The 20,262-nt window shown below is 42.6% G+C and overlaps 1 protein-coding gene across 1 annotated transcript; it reads left to right on the plus strand.

Moving 5' to 3' along the window:
- Positions 1–5,528: 5,528 nt before the first annotated feature.
- Positions 5,529–19,832, plus strand: si:dkeyp-69b9.3 (myocardin-related transcription factor A). The gene is made up of 15 exons (XM_061218524.1): positions 5,529–5,770; positions 6,395–6,554; positions 9,625–9,681; positions 10,032–10,087; positions 10,287–10,365; positions 11,235–11,360; positions 12,092–12,288; positions 12,658–12,798; positions 12,933–13,279; positions 13,746–13,893; positions 14,159–14,608; positions 14,953–15,048; positions 16,342–16,479; positions 16,812–16,866; positions 17,017–19,832. Exons 2-15 carry the CDS (start codon positions 6,500–6,502, stop codon positions 17,436–17,438), a joined length of 2,367 nt encoding a protein of 788 aa, XP_061074508.1. The 5' UTR covers positions 5,529–5,770; positions 6,395–6,499; the 3' UTR covers positions 17,439–19,832.
- The last annotated feature ends 430 nt before the right edge of the window (positions 19,833–20,262 follow it).

Genomic DNA, 20,262 nt, shown 5'->3' on the forward strand with positions numbered 1-20,262 from the left:
AGTGTTTGTGGGTGTTTGATGATGTTTTTCATTAGTGAGCTGGGCTGCCAGGAACTACACATGCACACAAATAGAGCTCTTTTTATATAATATTTACACTATTGTTTGGATCATCACCAGTCTTAAATGGAGACAAGCTGTAAAGCGTAGTTAAGTGTTCACAGTAGCTGTATTGACAGAATAAAAGTGAATCATAATATGTATCTGGTAAGAATATAGTGACTGAATTGTACCATTGACATAACTGCACTAAAGTAAGCACATTAAGATATTTGGACTTAATTATTTTTTGATCATTAAAGGGACTGTAAGTAGGCTACCCTACAGAATCATGCACACATAGGTTTCTTCTCTACCCGGGTTTTTCAGTCCCAAAAACTAGAGTATATAAAGATTACATTATATATATTATATACACTTTATATACTTCATTTACTTCATTCCACTACATCAAGAACAGAATGCCACAGTTGTTTTTGCACTGCATAATCTGTAATTTAATCAGTTGAACCAAGTCCATATTATTTGGTTAAATTCAGCTAAACTACACTTCACAGCAGAATTTTGAGGCTGAGATGAAGAGCCAAGGACCATGCACTGCAGGGATCTATGAGTACAAAAATGCTATACCTAGTATAATACATTTGCACATTGATTATACAAGTTACCAACTCAAATCGATTAACATAGCCCTTATTGTGTATGCAAAATGTATACAAAATGTTGTATACCAGGCTTGGGTTTTTTTGCTGTGCTTTTGTCAAGGAACTGTCAAACCATTGTTTGAATACATGCCAAACGGTTATACATCTTTCTGAACTATTGCTATTGCTGGTAGCTGTAATACACTCTTAAAATATGTACAAATGTTTAATTAAAATGTTTAATTTTTCTAAATTATTGTATTATGTTTTCTGTTGAACCATTTAATTGAAATGTTTTTATTGAAAAATGGTTAAATTTCAATTTGGTTTGAAAGTCACTTTTTCACTCATTGTTTTAAATGCAATTTTAAAATATACAATTAAAGCACTTGCAGTTGTTTCAAAGTGAACACAAATATTTCCATGCCTCTTTCTTAGGGTATTTATTTATTTGTGTGTTTATATATTTGTTTATTCATTTACAGTACTGTGCAAAAGTTTGAATGCTGTAAAGTAAGAATGCTTTCAAAAATATAAATGTTAATAGTATATTTTTATCAATTAACAAAATGCAAAGTGAGTGAACAGAAGAAAAATCTAAATCAAATCAATATTTGGTGTGACCACCCTTTGCCTTGCGGCATCAATTCTTCTAGGTACACTTGCACAAAGTCAGGGATTTTGTAGGCATATATTCCGGTGTGTGATTAAAAGAAACGGGCAATGTTGAGGACCGTAGACACAGTGGTCAGCCAAAGGAAACTTAGTGCAGCAGATGAAAGAGACATCACGCTTACTTCCCTTCACAATCGGAAGATGTCCAGCAGTGCCATCAGCTCAGAATTGGCAGAATCCAGTGGGACCCAGGTACACCAAACTAGTTTGTGGAGAAGTCTGGTCAGAAGTCGTCTTCATGGAAGAATTACGGCCAAAAACCGTACCTCCGACGTGGAATCATGGCCGAGCGACTCAACTATGCACGAAAACACAGAAACTGGGGTGCAGAAAAATAGCAGCAGGTTCTCTGGACTGATGAGTCAACATTTGAAATATTTGGCTGTAGCAGAAGGCAGTTTGTTTGCCGAAGGGCTGGAGAGAGGTACAAGAATGAGTGTCTGCAGGCAACAGTGAAGCATGGTGGAGGTTCCTTGCAAGTTTGGGGATTTGGTCAGAATTTATGGTCTCCTCAATGCTGAGAAGTACAGGCAGATACTTTATTCATCATGTAATACCATCAGGGAGGTATCTGATTGGCCCCAGATTTATTCTGTAATAATAAACATGCAGACCCCAAACATGCAGTCAATATCATTAAGAACTATCTTCAGTGTAAAGAAGAACAAGGAGTCCTGGAAGTGATAGTATGGCCCTCACAGAGCCCTGATCTCAACATCATTGAGTCTGTCTGGGATTTCACACCTGCCAAAAACCTTTGCACGGTACTTATTCATGTACTTATTCATTTATTTATGTGAATACGTGCATAACTTGCACGTAATTAGTAGAAGCAAATGAAAAGTTAGGAAATACACTTTCCACGATATGTTTCTAAATTCACATAGTAATCGCAGGTTGTAATTTACAATTCTGAGACGGTATTATGAAATAATATTGATAACATTATGTGAGTTATGTGGCTTGGCTGTTCTATTGGCTGTGGAGAGTTCACTCGCCACTCAGCTAGAGGATGAGCCTGCACAGGAGCAGACAGGCTGATCAATTCGGCAGCTTTGGTAGGGTGGAGACAGTCGATGACAAGATGGTCGACCATTCAGCCAGTGAGAAAGAGCTGGAAATAAATCTCCCGTATGGTGATTGGAGCCAATCCTGAGTTGTTGTTTTTTTGTTGTTGCTGTGGACAGGTTAGAATAACAGCAACATGCAGTTTCCATTCTATGCACTTAATCTGTTATTAGTAAAACCTATTTCTTAACTGCCTTATTTCCATCTCTGCAGTGACCTGCTAGATGGTAAAAAAAATGACATGCCTCAGTTATCTTGTCAGTTAGACAAGATAACTGGGCGGAATCCTCAGTTTAATGTACTGGGAGATGGTTAGTGTCTTATCCGTTGTTGCCAAAAATGTGGTTACATCACAAGACGTTCTTGTTCTTAAAACCTTTGCACATGAACCTTGTACAGCCTCTACCTAAACATTGGGACTAAATGTTGCTTCTCAGAGTGCCATTGCCCAAGAGTGTCATTGATATTAAGATTATGACATCGAGTGACAAATTCTTTGTTGTATTCCTTTTCACATATCATGAATGCATAAAACTATGCTTACGCCCAAAAGTCCTGCTTTTCATGAATTCCAATTCTTGCCCAAATCGTTTTGCTCGGAGGCTTGTTACCGCTGAGTGTAATGAGCCTGTTGAAACCTACGTGAATATATTTGAATACTGAAGGTTTTCATTCTAATGCCTTATGTGGCATAGGTGGAACCTCAATGAAAAACCGAGCAGGAGAGATCCCCATGTAGGAGCTTAGAGGCTCTTTGGCAGCAGAGCTCAGTCTGTCCCAAACGGACATAGCCTTTGTGTGTTACCACTATATATTCTTGATCATAGCTGGCTAATTGGCTAAAGGCACAGCTCATATAATATCAATGATTTCTAACCAGTCCACATTCTAGGTTAGTGTCTTCACTAAGTGAGGAGACTACTGGCCAGCTACTTGGCAGCCAGAGAATGGCTTGAATTCCTCTATCATGGCTGCTTGTATTTCACTCAGTAGCACTGCGGAGTAACCCCAGCTAACAGTCAAAGGTAGCTCCATGCTCTGGCTGCAGTTTAATGCAGCTGCCGATGTCAGTTTTGGCCACTGGAGAGCAATGTTGTTACAGGATTGCACATATACCATTCTGATACATGTTTTTTTTCTTCTTTTTTTTCTTTTTTGTAATTCAGGAAACATTTATTTTGATATTTACTCTGCATTGCAAATGAACCGTGATATGTTAGCTGCACAACTATTCTTTTTATTTTTATTTTTAAAAATTTTACATTTTAATTTTGCACTTCAACATAGAAGTTTATTGCTTGTCCCATGTAATAAGCTAAAACGATAAAAAACTATGAAAGTTGACAGGCAAAAATAACTGATATTTTGATATGTGACATTTAAAAATGAAACTGCAAAATGTGAACCTTAATCAAGTCTGCTTAAGCCTTCATTTCAAGTGGGTACATACTTACACATTACATATTATCATTAACCTTCTAAAAGCCCATTAAACAAATCAAAGAGGACATATCTCAGCCCCAAAAGCCAAAAAACACCCTACTGAGTGTAGAGATTACACAGAGAACACATTTGCAGAACGTATCGGTTCATTAACCCGCTGTCTGTAATGATTATTGTACATGAATATTAAGTAATCATAATATTAAGGAACATTAGCACAGTGAAACTGTGCTGAAGCAGGAAGGGGGATTAGACTGACCTTATGGTATACTGCCTTAACACTGCGCTGGGAAAGGAGAAGCAAAGGGGCAAAAGGGAGAAAGAGGGTAACAGGTGCTAATCAGAAAGGGTTTCCCGCACTGGGGGAGGGGTGCAGAGGAAAGAAGGATTACGTCATTTTTCATCCAATAATACATGATGCCGTCAGCACAGGGCCCTGGACACACACTCGTGCAGTGGCGATACTCTCCAGCTCAGTGTCAAACACAGCAGCACACTCTGAATGTACTGTACAGATACCAGCCTGCCCATACGACATGAATGACACACACACCCATGACCACACACACATACACACAGAGGCAACTTTATGCCAGTCTTACAAGTATGCTTAGCTCAAACTCTTGAAATGATTTATATATCCCAGCTCATGTACCTCTGCTCAGATTAGTTTTTCTCTGTTTTAATGAATAATCCATGTTCCCATCTACTTTTCAGAACAAGCTGTAGTTGAGAACTTCCTCTCCTCTTTGCTCCCCCCCCCAAACCTACCAACCCCAACCCCCCCTCCTGCTGACCTGCTGAACCAGCACAGGCTGACCTGTCTGTCAAAGTGGCTAACAGGTGGTCCTGGTACGACCTCCCCTCCCCCTCACTTGGTGTAACACACACACTCTCACGTACACACACACACACACACACACTCTGGCACACACACACATAGATGTACATATAGAGATACAGTAATTCATGCACTCAAGAAGTCAATACAGGACAGTGGCAGACAGTGGTACATTCTGTATTTATGCAATGTTAAGCTCTTGTCCCTGCAGGGTGTGGACCAATGGGAATACATACATTCATGCACAAAAGACTCTACTATCTTTCTCTTTCAGAAATGCACACACACACACACACACACACACACAAATGTCTCTCTCTCTCTCTCTCTCTCTCTCTCTCTCTCTCACTCTCTCTCTCTCACTCTCATACACACACACACACACACAAATCAGACCCTCCGGTGTCCTGTACTCTCAATACTGCATGTTCAGGACTGTTAATTACACTCTGCTACTGATATGTTCATAAGTTATACATGAGATCTCAGCTGGGCCTATAAATCAACATACATTGATAAAGTTACTCCGTGTTGTATCTGATGTGTGATACACAGCAACTGACGCACAGGTCTGCCGCTCTTTAACTGTATTCACAATACATACAAGCAATGACACTAACTTGTAACATTGATTGCGCAGACCACCAGCATATGTATTTCAGAGCTATTTACACTGACAAAGTATTACGCAAATACAATTCCAGCGATAGTCACCCAATCGCACTATCAATCAATCAGTCAACCAGTGTATGGCTGAGTGGGCCTGGGTACAGGATGGGGGGAGGGGGTTGGTTAGAGAGAGAGGGTGTGAGAGGGGGGGCTTGGTGACAATTCTACACAGTTGGCAGGTCCCTGAACTGTGTTAGGGAGAGGAAAAGAGCGAGAGAGAGACAGAGAGAGAGTTCTGAGAGGGGGGTACGGATCCCAAATCATCTCTCTCCCAATCCACCTTCTCAGAAACGTTCAGGAATCGAGGACAACCCGGAGGAGAACATGAGGAGAACAAACCTTTAACTGAAACACATTCAGCAATTACAACCTCTTTGATTCCCTCCGCTTGAAACTTGAAGACGTGCACCAAGCCCAGGAGGAAGACTCAGTGAGTATCCTCTTAGTTTGTTCATTCTGTTTTTCCTTTTGTTTCATGTAAAATATCCAGCCGGCAGATCTTCCTCAGGATGATTCATTCTGTGCCTCAGCATCACAATTAATACCGTCCCATAATGAGGTATTCATAAATAATACTTGACTGATGAAGTGGGTTGTGAAGGCATTGATGGAATTTCAGTATCTGGCTCTCTTGGAGTGTCTACACCACTGATCTTTAAAGCTTAGCATGTCTGTCTGTCATTCAGTGTCCATATGTCTTGGTCAACCCATGCATGAAAACTATAGGCTTTTTGTCCTCTGTCAGCTGTCCTATCTGAGTGTACTCCTGTTTTTGGGCCCTTTCCTGTCTGTACCTTTATGCCTGTCACCATGTGTCTGTCTCTATGTCTGTTTTTGTTGGTCTATCAGTTCCTGTCATTCTCTCCCTGATCTGACCCTGTTTCTTTCTGTGAGTCTGTCTTTTTACCATAGGGGCTATGACACATTTGTCTTGAAGCCCAGCCGTTAATTTATATTCCCCCTTTGTCCTTCTCTCTGCAACTTGTGTGTCTTTCAGTGTGATTCACAGCTGTTTTTGAGATGCAGCCGATTAACTTTTCCACGGTTTCTACAGGGGAACGCAGACCACGGCAACGAGTGACGTCCGTCCCTTCAAAGACGGAAGCCAGGATTTCACTCCTTCTCCCTCTGCAACTACTCCTTCTTCCTCTCCATCACCATGACCCTGCTGGCCTCTGAGAGGTCCCTCCTTATCCGCAACAAGTTCCGTTCAGGTAAGGCTGAAGCCTTGTTGGGATTATAGGCGTGCTAGGTGACACACAAAAGTTATATGCTACTATACTTATGGTCGACCAGTGATGATGTCATAACGAGGATGGTGGCCTACAGTGACTGACATAATTCAGGCAATGGCATGAAACGGATGTAATACAAACGACATTCAGCTGAATTGCGATCAATATCCTCAATGCGCTTCACAGAAAACGAAGATGGAATGAAAGCTTAAGCTTGAGCGTATGAAGCATTACAAAATGGCACGAAGCAATGGTGAACTCATCAACTGGGATGTGAATGCCAGTCTGAAGCCTTGTAGTTCAGTTCCAGAAAGATGGTGAAACTCTATTCCAAAGTGGGCTGGTTCTGCATTCTTTTACCTTTAATGACGTTTCACATACGATAGAATGTGGCATTCTGCAATTACAGAAAAAAAAAGAACAGTTTGATGCAAACTTGTATCACTATTAGTATTATTATGCTTTGCATGATTAAGAGTAAAGATACAATTTTATTTTTAATTGCAGTGTATACATTCTTACCTTACAGAAACTACCATTGATTCTTAATGTATGAACCTTCAATAAATGACATTGGATGACTTTTCAAGACACAGTGGAGTTCTTGGACTTTTCATACATTTTTTATTATAAATGTAAATTCAATTGGTCATAATTATAATGATTCAGAAACCTTTTTAATGTGGCTAATGTGGGAACAGGGATGATAAATGAATCTGTTTACAGGCTTGCGTGCATGCAATTCAGAACTTATTATTAATACTCAAGTCAGGATTCTTTTGCAACTATATGCATGTAAATGGCATAAAATACAATTAGGCGCCTCTACAAAACATGATGTATTCACAAAACACAACCCATGATATGTCATTACATACAACTCATCTAAAAGGGTACACAATCAAAGAGTAATTCTGGCTTTAAATTATGAATATTTAATATCCTCTCTCAGGGAACATTGCCAAAAGGTATAAACATTTTCATCATTTTCTTTTCTTGACACAAGTCACCGTAAGGCCTCTTTTTAATCTGCCCCAGATGCAATTTGTCCTTAAATAGGTACTAAATGTTTTTATATTTTCTGAAGCATGAAACAAGCTTTTTCTTTTGTACTTCCAAATGTGAAATGTTGAATAAGAAATTAAAAAGCAAAAAGAACCCTCTAAGCTACTGAAATGTGTTGCTCATTGTATATGATGGTTAGATTGGAGAGAGGCCTAAGGGGTTGTATGTGTTTAGAGACAAAGATGAAAGCCTTCTTCTTGCTGAACTGCAGAGTTTCTCCAGCATGCCACGCACAGACTCGTCTGCTGGTGTGCTAACACTGAGATATGTGTACAGAACGGCATTCAATCCTGCCATTCACAGCTGAAATTAAACGCAAAACCGCAACGGACATGCTAATCACCACAAATTACAACCTTGCCATTATCATGGTTATTTATTTAATTACTTAACAAATGACCTTATTCACAATGACAATGATCAGGCACTTAATCAATGCACAACACAACCTTGAAATTCTGCTGAACAAACAATATAACATGAACACACACAGGGGAATATTGAAACATGCACTACCAATCTAGTCATGTCCCGTATTGGATGATATCGTAAACTGCACCAGTTGTAGTAGACGACAAACTAAGATTTTTCCATACAATAACCAAGTATGCATTTCATACACTTTTAGTTGGCTGGCCCACTTATTGATGTAATCTAGTGCACAATCTTGGTGCAGTGGATCTTCTGCTGGACAAGCATCTTCACCAGCATAGCTCAGTCTAGTGGCATCAGCACATAATATAGGATAGTATTTCAGAAAATATTCAAAACAGGGAAAGGATATACAACACATCATCAGCTTCTGTACATCACTTGATCAAAACTGGCCAGGACAACAAATAAATAACATTTTGTTTGGCCAAATCTTCTGTTTTACAGCTACTTTGAACATAAGAATCAGCACCCTCTAACTGTATCTATTGGTATCATGGATAGATTATATTCATTTGTTTTTTTTCCCCGTACAGCATTAACTTTTGTGCTGTTGTAATTTATAGCATTATTTTCCTGGGCACTTAGTTTATGATGCAGTGCAGTCAGTAGATAATACTGTACTGTATTGCACTGAACGAAATTACTTCTGACTTTATTGAGTCTTATAAAGGTGCAGTTCATTGGTGTGCACTATTAAAATCCATTCTGCAATGCCCTAATCGAGACGCCATAAACAGTACAACACGCAAGACATTTTGTTGCAGTTCAATTCGAGAGAGTAAGCAAAATCTTGCCCATTAAGCAACCATACAACCTGATTTGCTACAGCCCAGCAAACCCATTCAAATCCACTACAGTACTGGATGGCTCTCTCATATCCAACACATTTCTCCAGTCTAGTCCATTCAATCTCAGTCTGCTAAGTTCAGTGTAATACAATATATGTACTGTCTGGCGATTCAATTAGGAAATACAGACTATTTTTTGAGAGTGAGAGAGAGAGAAAAAAGAGAGAGATTAAGAGGGAGGGAGAGAAAGAGGGTGAGAAAAAGAGAGAGATTAAGAGATAGAGAGGAAGAGAGGAAGAATTTACTTAGCATGCATGACAGTAGGGGAGGGAGAGTGATAGAGAGAGGGGGACAGCTGTAAGGGGGGATGGGGGCCAGAAATAGACATACTGATGGATAAATAGTTACCTCCCCTCCCTCCCTCTGTTTCTCTCAGATCTCAAAACTCAGCACAGGGGTGCATGATGGGAAATGTCATGAAGCTAACACCTCCCCAACCCTCCCCCTGGTTATAATTCACCTGTTAGTTTGGCTCCCTGTGTACTGTATGTGTGTCCATGTGTTCCTGTCTCTGTGTTTGAGATAGAAATGTGCCTTTGTATGTGTGTGTGTGTGTCTTTGTATAGCTATGTATATTACAGGATTTGATGCCATATAACACTGACTACTCTGCTCATGTGTACGACAGAGCTGCTGTATACAGTAAGATTTCAGATTGTCTTCCATTGTCTTTTCACAACTGAATTTATCTCCCATTTCAGTCCTGCAGCTAAGAATACAGAACCGCAGACAACAGAATGAAATCAGCGCAGACACTGGTAGGTTTGTGTGTGTGTATGTGTGTCCGTGTGTGTGTGTGTGCGTGTGTGTGTGTGTGTGTGGAGGGGGCGTGGACGGTTCTACAATTTCCAAAGAGTAAAAGTTAGAGAACTGACAAACTGACAATTTGCAGGCATTCCTCTTTGGAAAATAAATACTTCAACGGTGTTTCGTATTTCACGAGTTTGAAATAGGACAGCAGTACAGTCAAAGGGATTTATTCTGAGCTTGTCTGTCTGTCCTTTCTCACTTTACACAAACAGATGACTCCATTTCAAAAACATTTCCCTCCTTCCCAATCATTGTCATGTAGCCTCTCTTTAATTTCCTTTTCCTCTCTGCTCTCAAGGTGTGAAAGCAAGCTGTCACTCCCAGGCCAGAGAGAAGGACAGGACTGATGCACCGGTGAGCCATATGCTCTACTTTTAACCTTACTCTGTCTCGCTAAAAGCAACAGCCAATGAGTCACCGCACTGCAATTACTACGATTACCTTGACTGTTGTTACACATTCAGCATTGGTTATGAACTTGAAATGTGTTAATGTTGTTATTAGTAGATATTTGAAAAATGTTCATCCTGACACAAACCGTTCTCCATTACAGTGTGTGCCAGATGACAGCATTACCCAAAAGTCGCCCCCTAGTGGCTTGACTGCAGAAACTGCACACAGTACTGGCCAAGGTGACAGTTTGGTTTGAAGCCGTTTGTGATTATTTCACTCATATGTGTGACTGTCGGGATTGCCAACATCCATAGTATTGCATGTACTGATGCTTTCATATTAACAAATTTTTTTCCACAATTATATTCCAATGAACATATCTATCACCTTATTACCATCTTGCACTCTATTTCCTCCTGGTTATTTTCATATCAATTTACATTTTCATCCCTTATTTATATTTTTATATGAATTTGGAATGGCCAGTCATATTGGCGGGCCTGTTCCATCTCGGCAGCTTCCCCTGTTAATTCAGGGCAGGGCTTGAATACCTGTCCTCTGAAGCTGGTGCCAGTCATTGCTTTGTGCACTTAATCCACCAGTTTAGCTGTGCAGGTGGTGATTTTTCAGAAAACCGAGGTGGGGCAGACTCTTCTGGCTGCAAGCCTGCTCACCTGGGCAAAGCGAAGGTCAAAAGTGTGTCTCCCTGAGTCCCCCTGACAACAGCTAGGGCTGGCCCAGACGGGATTTGATTCCTAACCATGGGGCATGTCACTGTACCAAGAAATAGTGCTTTAGTTTAGTTTTCGTTCTCTCCAAAATCTATGGTCAGCAATGATCACTGTCAAACCGAATCAATGGGTATATTTCTCTTTTTTAACATCTTCTCAACTGAATTTGAGTTTTCAATTAAGAAGTTTTTGTGAGGAAGAGAAGAGCAGCTTTTGCGAGGTTGGGCCTTTTGAAGTAAAGCTCCACCTGAAACCCAACCCCATAACTCCTGAGCTCTCAGCACACTTCACACTGCATGCTGTGTAGCCACACAACGGGGGCCACGGTGTGTTCTGCATGGAGAACTGACTGGCTCTACTTGCTCCTGCTCTTCCAGACTGGTGTGGAGGGGGAGTTCTCCGGCAGAAGAAAGCCCGTCTGGCGGAGGACCTCAGTGAGAAGATCCAGCGCCGGCCAGGGCCTCTTGAGCTGCTGCACAAGCACATTCTGCCCCTGGAGAACAGTGCGTGGATCACACACACACACACATACACACACACACACACACACACACACACACACATACACACACACACACATTCACACACACACACACACACACACACACACATACACTCACACACACACACACACACACACTCACACACACACACACACACACACACACACACACACACACACACACACACACACACACACACATACACTCACACACACACACACACACACACACATGCACACATGCATACACACATACAACACACAAACACACTCATACACTCACACACACACACACACATGCACACATATATCAGGCATAGAGATAATAATATATGCATGGCATATTACTCAGAACTACACAAAAATAATGAGTATATAATGCACCTCACTTAAGTCCAAAATGCATGCAGTGCCTAATATCAAATACTGAGTCTACAGCACCTATTGTGTAGAGGCCAATAATAACACATCCAATGCTGAATTTACATCACAAAAATAAATGCATTAGTTACATTAAAATCTAATTTGCCAGAAAGAAAGAAAAGAAAAAATTCAGAGTGAAAGTAAAACACTCTCCAACTTTCCAGATAATTGTCATAATCATTGAGGTGTAAAGCTGCGAAAATGTCACCTCCATTATTTAAATTGCTGACAAAACCAGTGACATGGTGACCACTTTTAAAAAAGACTTGTTAATGTGTAATATGTATGCCTGCCATTTTGTGCCACCAGGTTCCATCTCTCTCCCTCAGTCCTCTGATGGCTTTGAAGATGACATCTCTTGCTCCTCCTCTTCCTCGTCTCCTGAGCAACGTGGGATTCACCAATCACCAGGCTTCTCCATGTCACCAGGGCTGACAGCGGACCAGTCGTTAAGCGATTTGTCACCTGGCTCCACCCCCCTCAATCACAGCCCCAACAACTTTCAGGTGAGAATGGGAAGATTAAATAATCAGTTGATACAGAAAGGCCACGTGTAAATGTCATGGCACTAATTTTTTTAAAAGCTGGTAACAGAACCATTAAAGGAGACTGAAGGTTTCTGTGAAAGATTACTGTGGCAGATATATGCAGCATAGAAACAAGGTATTGCCATGACGACGCCTCCACTCAATGTAAAGCATGAGAAGTGACTTCCATATTTATCATTAATTCTGATGGTATGTTATTATACTGAACGTAATCACACTAAAATAACTGTAGGCAATGTGATCAGGTGATGATTACATTTTAAAGACACAGACTGTTGTCCAAATAAATATTTATTTAAATAGTGCCTTGTTCCTCCCTAACCACAGTGTAGCTTGGCATTGCTCCCGGCAACCGAGGGCATCAACCAGCCAATGACCATGACCGTGGCTGAATCGGACTCCATGGCAACGTCCGGGAGAACGAAGAGCATCTTTCTAACCACTCAGCCCACACCCCTGCTGCCAAAGGTCTCCATTCAACCAGAGTTCTGCAAATTATGTGTTATTATTAACTAATGTGTGTAGCATTTGATTCGCCAACAAGTGTACAGAATCTCTCGTGCTTTTCTGCGAAAGGTTAATTTAGGCCGTTCCATTCTCAGGTGGTCCAGCAGTCTTCCAGCCCGCCCCCTCAGTCCACTCTCACGCCCACCGCCCCCTCCTCTCGAGTGGCCCGCTCCCGGAAGCCCCGCGACTCCAAACCCAAGATGAAGAAGCTGAAGTACCACCAGTACATCCCCCCGGATCAGAGAGGGAGCACGGGGGCCGGGGCCGGCACCGGGCCCGTTCACAGGAGCAGTGCTCCGTCCATCGACCCCGCCTACTCCCGCCTCCTGCAGCAGCAGCAAGTGTTTCTCCAGCTGCAGATTCTCAACCAGCAGCAGCAGCAGCAGCAGCAACAACAGCAACAACAGCAGCAACAACAACAGCAACTCACTATCGCACCAAGGTAATGCGGTTCTTCAAATGTACTTTTTCGCTGCACTGAGTACAATGAAATCAGCAATGCAATGCCATGTTTGCGATATTGGGCCTTGTGCGAGAACAATTTTGTAATCTTATTGTACATTTATTTTTTCCAATGAAGAGCTTGTATGTAGTGCCACATAGGATTCAACAAACTTCAGAAAACTGTCCTAAATGCAGATGTCCGTTATAATACAGTACTTTCGTAAGGGAATAGATGGCCAATAGAATGAACAAAAAACAAGGGACGTATTGGTTTTGCCAAAACATAACAATATGGTGGACCGTTGATAAACCTTCTCTTATTCCTCCTAAACATTCCAGCGATTTATGGACAAATCTGTTCGTACAAGTGGTTCTTGCATGAGGCCCATTGTGTTACCACATTGTGTACCCATATCACTCATATATATAACAGGAAGCCTCTTCTGTCTTTTCTCTGCCCGAAGCAGTGATCACCAGATAGTGAGGTTTACTGGAGCTACGCCACCAGCCTGCCCTCCTAGTGTCCCCACGCCAACAAACCCCACCCCTCCGGTGGACACAAGCCCCACGCACAAGCCTGAGCTTCTTCCCCCCAACCTGGATGATCTCACGGTACGGACGATCACCTCACTTTGCACAAACGGTTTCTGAGTGTATGCTGAATATGAGAAATAACATTTTGCCTCTTCTCTGTACTTATCTGCTCTTTTTTTTTTCTGTCCATTTGCACCTGAACAGTTCTGCCATGCTTCTACCCTTCCTTTGTCTCTCACCATCTTTCCTGCGCTCAAATCTACTCACCCTTCCTTGCTCCTGTTTCCTCATCGAACGGTCTCTCCTGTCCCTCCCTCTTTATGCTCCTCTCCGGCCTGCCCAGGTCTCCGAGCTCCGGCAGCAGCTCCGCAAGAGAGGCCTCCCAGTGTCTGGCACCAAGCCCTCCCTCCTGGAACGCCTCCGGCCCTATCAGCTCCCCCGGCCCTGCATCGCCCCAGCCCCCCTCTGCCAACCGTCCGGCCCCGCGCTACCCCTGAACCCCACGTCCGAGGCGCCGGGGAACCCGCCCAGCCTGTACGTCCAGCCCGGCAGCGTGCCGGCTGGCAGCTCCGGGGCCGAGAGGCACTTGGGCGGAATCGGGCTCCTCGCCGCCGGCCCCGGCTCAGCCGCCGCCCTGCCCCTCCCTCCCTCGTCTCCCGGGGCCCCCAGCGCCCCCTGGAGGGCCGGCCAGGCAGCGGAGGAGAGGAGCGTGGAGATGGAGATGAGGGAGAGACTGAGGAGTCGACCCAGGGACAGGGCACGGGAAGTGGGCAAAAACAGGGCAGGAAACAACGTGAGTTTACACGCCATCTTTTTATACATTACATTACATTATTGGCATTTGGCAGACGCTCTTATCCAGAGCGACGTACAGTTGATTAGACTAAGCAGGAGACAATCCTCCCCTGAAGCAATGCAGGGTTAAGGGCCTTGCTTTAAGGCGCAACGGCTGTGCGGATCTTATTGTGGCTACACCAGGGATTAGAACAACCGACGTTGTGCGTCCCAGTCATTTACCTTAACCACTACGCTACAGGCCGCCCACAACGTGTCATCAATTTCTGTCAACGGCTGTGTGGAGTACGTTGTCTTCATTAGCATTATAACCATTGTGCTACCTTTCCACCCTCCTTTCAGCCCTGTGAGAATACCCTCCATCCATTCCTGCAACAGGAAACAGGACGTCTGAAGATCAGCTCAGAGGTTGATGGAAAAGAGGTGCTATTCACACAAGTGAGTGTCAGATGTTGACTGATATTTAAATATTTAAGTATTTTTGCTGTGTACATGCTTTTTAAATGAATATACTGAGTAGGATGTGATTAATTAGCTGAGTATTTAGCCTTCACAGTGCATTATATTGCTGTTATATAGCAGATGCTCATATCCTTTCAGGGCAACAAAAGGCAAAATTAAGTTAATGAGTGCTCTCAGTAAGTCATAGATCATATAGGGCATATAATTATGAATCTCTAATAGCAACAAAATAAAACGAAATAAATAAAGTAAGTAGTCTGTAGTCCTTGTTGTGTAAAAACATACTCTTGACATGATTATTTCTCTGAGTGATATTATCTTAAATCTTTGGGTAGAATGAAACAGCTGACCATAATAATGCCACTCTGAGTTGTGTGCCGTGACAATATGATTCAGGATTAAAATAAGATCTTGTGCCAGATTGAGAGCTCTATGATCAGATTGTCTGCAACCATAGGAATAGACTCAAACACATGGCACTTAGTGATGCAAAGTCAACATGTTTCTGTATATGATAAATGCTCTGTAACTTTCCACTGAGAGAAACTACAAACAAGCCGCACAGTGGCAGTGTCAGAACTAGTCATGTGGGTTTCCATCTAATCAACATTTTAAACAAAAGATTTTTTTCTTTGCCAACAAGTTCAGACTTGTCTCTGAGAAACTCTCCATGCTCGTTTCTTCAAACATTTGCGATGGTATCTTATTTTCCCCTTATTTTCCCCTTATTTTCACCTTATTTTCCCCTTATAATCTACTGGAAAATAAATGTACAAAAATAACAAAACTTTTTCATGAATGCTGCTTAAAAAAACCCCTATTTAAACAGCCATCCTACAGTAATGTTAACCTTTTTTAAAAACTATGTTATCAATTTCTAAAAATTACAATAAAACATTATTGTACATAAATGTGATCCAAATAGGCAGTATCGTATTTAATACTTGGGAATTTTCTTATGGCAAGTTATCTGTTTTTAGTCTGAGACAGTTGAGTCTGTGTAATGTCAAGAACCATATATTCTACTATTCTGAAACATACCCTGCTACGGATATTCAATAAAAATAAGAAATAATATTTTTGAAAATATTCTCACTCACATGTTTTTGTCATTCAAGAAACTTTTTATGACGCTTTCCAAATACCTAATAAGCTGAAATATCAGATATACTCTTCTTATGACATGTATTTCAGTATATCTTCAGTAATATAGCTCTATCTGCTAATTGCTCAGCTAGTCTTCATTTGTGTCTTTTGTTGGGAAATAAGGTGTTTTGCTGCCAGCCATGTGATGTGATTGGTCAAGACTTCGAGTTGCCAATGCAGATCACCGCCAGTCCTGTTCAGGCCCCTCCCAGTGCAAGGAGTCTTGAAGAGGAGCTACAGGAGGCCATCCAGAGAGTCCAGGTCAGAGAGGTTGGGGGGTTTTTTGCTGTCCCAGCACAACGTGCATTCAGACCCCATCCGCCTGGATGTTCACAGTGCACCCGCCGGCTTCTGTCTTTGACCTCCGTGACCGCTGGAATAAAATTATACAGCGCTCACGTGCGCACAGTAATAGAGCCGTGTCAGCCACTGCAGTTTTGCAGTCACAGTGTCACGGTTGACTGAGAGTCTCATTAATCTTTTGTCTTAAATGTGTATTTCGTAATGACCTCTGTTTTAAGGCCTTTGTCAATGTTCCAATATTTGCAGACCAGTCAGTTAATGCATATCAATCGTCTCTCTCGTTGGTTCAGATGGCCCCCAGTCAGTCCATTGATGATATTCTGGACGAGTCTATAAGCTGTGCGGGTGAGTCTCACGTGTGCATTTTTCATACAATGTACAGTACAAATGCATAGTCAGCATCAGTTGTTCCCATTAATAAGTTGCCTGAAGGTTTATAAGGCTAGTTGGCCATTAGCTGTAAGCCAAACATCTTGTTGGGTCTTTCTCTCTCAGATGCCTCCTCTGTCTCAGACCTTCAAGCTGCAGTGGCTGCTCTTTCTGGCTCCTCCACGCCTCCTGTCATCGACCAATCACAGCCACCCGTTCACATCAAAGAGGAAAACTTCCTGTCCTCCCCGCTCTGCTCCTCCCTCCTTCTGGAGCTTCCTCCGTCCCCCTCAAGCATCTCCCAAGTAGCTCAGCCCCCTCCTCCACCTCCTCCTCCTCCTCCTATCTGCACTACCCCTCCTCCCATGACTGCTTCCAGGAAGAGACGTGAGGCGGCGACCTTTGACCCGGCCGACTGGCTGGAGTCCCTGACCTCCGGCCTCCGACCTCTGACTCCCCCCGCTGCCCCGTTTGTGGAAACCGACTTTGGCCTGGATTCAGACCTCAACGTGAACCGGGTTTTGGATTTGATGGTGGAGCAGTGGTGATGGTAGGACCCAGTAAGTGTGTGTGTGTGTGTGCGGGTGGGCGAAGGGCACAATGCCACTCCCCAAAAACTGGCCAAGGCCGTGATGGAATCTCACCATTCATGACTTCATCAAAGACAAATATTCCTGACGGGGAAAGGATGGAGGAGTGAAATGAGATTCTGGGATGGCGACAATAACACTGGGAGGGGAGCTTTGCAAGTGGTACGAACCTGTTACTGTGTGGAATCATGGAAGGGGTAACTTGCAGGGAGGAGATGGTGCTCAAGACAGTTTCGGTCCACTCAGAGATGCCAAGTTGAACTGGATGTTTAAAACATTCGTTCATTCATCTGACACTCATTCATTCATTGCCCTCTCTGTCTACAAGAACACAAGCCAATTGGCCATGGTGCTCCATATCTGCAAACTGTGAATTTCTGCAGTCGAACCAAGATAACGTCCTCAATTTGCTGAAAAACCTGACACAAGCCCCAGATTTTGGTCAAATAATCACTGACTTATGGCCTCCCCCCCCCCACCCTCTCATCCCAGCACAAACTGATTACTCATAGTAACTGGTCAGTTAGAGCCATGGTAGCGGTTGGAGTTTTGTATGCGATCCTCCATAGTGTTGGGTTTGCCTACTGCACATCCATCCACCCTCTCTTCCTTAATTTCATCCACCTGCCTCTGTCCACTGCTGTGACCAATCAGGTAACGTGCGACTGCGGCTCTGTGTTCCACGCAACGTCGAGACGCAGACGCCGCTTTCCCACCCGCAGTCCGATTGGACAGGGCCGAACGGAGGCCTCCCTGGCGACGGAAGCTCAGAGCAGTTTTGGTGACAGCAATGGCTGAGGACAACACTCACAGACGTGCGCGCACACATACACACACTGTACCCATGCTGTGTACGGGCGTAAGCCTTCGCCCTATCCCCCCCAGTCAGACGTTCGCAAGTGATAGGAGCTGTAGGCGAGTCCTGCGGGCTGCACAGGAAGTGTGTGAATACGGTGTCGTTTAGACAGCTTACATTCATGTACATACACAAAACCGTGTCTATATTCAATTCATAGCATTAATCACTGTGCCCTACATGCAAATGTCATGTTCTAGGAACTGTCTAGTGCCTTTGTGTACCCACTGTGAGTTTTGCATTAGGATTACAGAAGGTCGAGGTACTACAACTGGGCCTCTGTGTTTGCTACTGCTCAGAGTATACACAGGGGGCCGTATGGTACCGGGCTGCACTGGGTTTGAATGCGGATATGTTCTTCTTCTAGAGCTGTGATCTCTGGTCACAACTGGGGATCCGTGACTCAGAGTAACACGCTGGAGCAGCTCCGAGTCACACTTTTCCCCTAAGACGGTCTTCCATTAGCCATCATGGCCAAAATGGGTATGCTTGGATAATGCTGTTTTTACGTTTTTGAAATGTGTGGCCTCAGTGCTCAGTCAGTGATGTGCAAGCCTATGTTATTGATACAGTGCGCCGCAATTATGACACATAATTGTGGGCCTGCTTCATACTAAGACATGACACCAGTGTGCCCTAGGACCACTGCACTGGCTCAATAACTGTTCTTTGCATACAGCAGTTCATTACAGTAACTTCCTCAGCTTCTGCCATTTACATGACTTAAGCCCCAGGATATTAAAATGGTAAGTGCAATATATGTGAAGAGTTCAGCCCTCGTGAAATCCCAGCTCCCCTCCCAGATCTAGGCCATGCATCAAGAAATGAAAATGTGGTATGAAAAAAAAAAACCCTTCAAAATATCAATGCAATCATAATCAAACATTTTGGTCTGCAAATGCTCTTAGTGTAAGATGAAATGCTGGATAATCACAGCATGCTTGTATACCTGATTCTGGTGTCTGTGACAGACTAATTCCATCTACATTTTGTGTCTTTCCCTGGTTTTCCTTGGATAGTACAATAGCCCAATAACCAAGACACCTAATTCTGACCATACATTTCCAGCCAGTGTTTGAGTTGTGCTTAAAGACTGCTGATTAATTTATTGATTAACTTATTCAAGCGATGTTGTCCAGGAATTTTCAAATTGTATTCTGACTTTATAAATTAAAAAGTCTTAATTGATTTTGCATCTTCAGATATTTGCCCTTGTCTTACTTTGTGAATGTCCATTTATGTTTGAAGTTTTGTTTTTTGTTGATCTGAATGTAGTAACCACGGACCTTTATTTTATTTCTTTGATTTATTTTTATAGACTTACAAACGTTGAACTCTGTAAATTGCCTCCTTAACTCAAAACAGAAGTGTCCCGTCTTCAAAATTATATGGTATGACTCTTATGATCCAATTCCAAAGTCGTACACTTGGGTTTTCTTAAATTGCCATTCATTTCTGTAATATAATTTAAACAATAAACAATTACCGCCTATAAATCACCCTGATTTGTCATTATAGTTTATGTGCCAGCAACTGAACTTGTTCCTTTTCACTTCACCCAGACACAGTTGTGCACTTTTTAAAAAAGAAATTACACATACAGTACCAGGCCCTTACTGAAAGCTAATTAAAGAAGTTAATTAGATTTCATGAATTAGGAGAGTAAGGGATAGTTAGAAAAGTTTGAATATGCAGCTGATTTTTTTATTTAAACAATATTTAATTGAAGAAATAGACCACACAGCTGCATCTGAGGGTGGGGGTTTGGGGGGGTATTCAGGGTTTAGTTCAGTTAAGTCGTCTGCAGCACCCTAGGAGCCTCCTCGGAGAATCAGGGAGAATGTTGCTCAATTAGCTTGACTGTATGAACAGTTAGTCTCCATAATGACTGATGTTTTCTTCAATAGAAATGGTCTATTGGAATAC

The sequence above is a fragment of the Conger conger genome, chromosome 1 (assembly GCF_963514075.1).
Source record: "Conger conger chromosome 1, fConCon1.1, whole genome shotgun sequence".
Taxonomy (NCBI): Eukaryota; Metazoa; Chordata; class Actinopteri; order Anguilliformes; family Congridae; genus Conger; species Conger conger.

Bases quoted from the DNA above. Each gene is read 5' to 3' on its own strand.
- si:dkeyp-69b9.3 (XM_061218524.1), top strand. From the start codon at position 6,500: ATGACCCTGCTGGCCTCTGAGAGGTCCCTCCTTATCCGCAACAAGTTC. The intron at 10,366-11,234 runs GTGACAGTTTGG...CTGCTCTTCCAG, and splicing joins TGCACACAGTACTGGCCAAG to ACTGGTGTGGAGGGGGAGTT. The intron at 14,609-14,952 runs GTGAGTTTACAC...CCCTCCTTTCAG, and splicing joins AAAACAGGGCAGGAAACAAC to CCCTGTGAGAATACCCTCCA.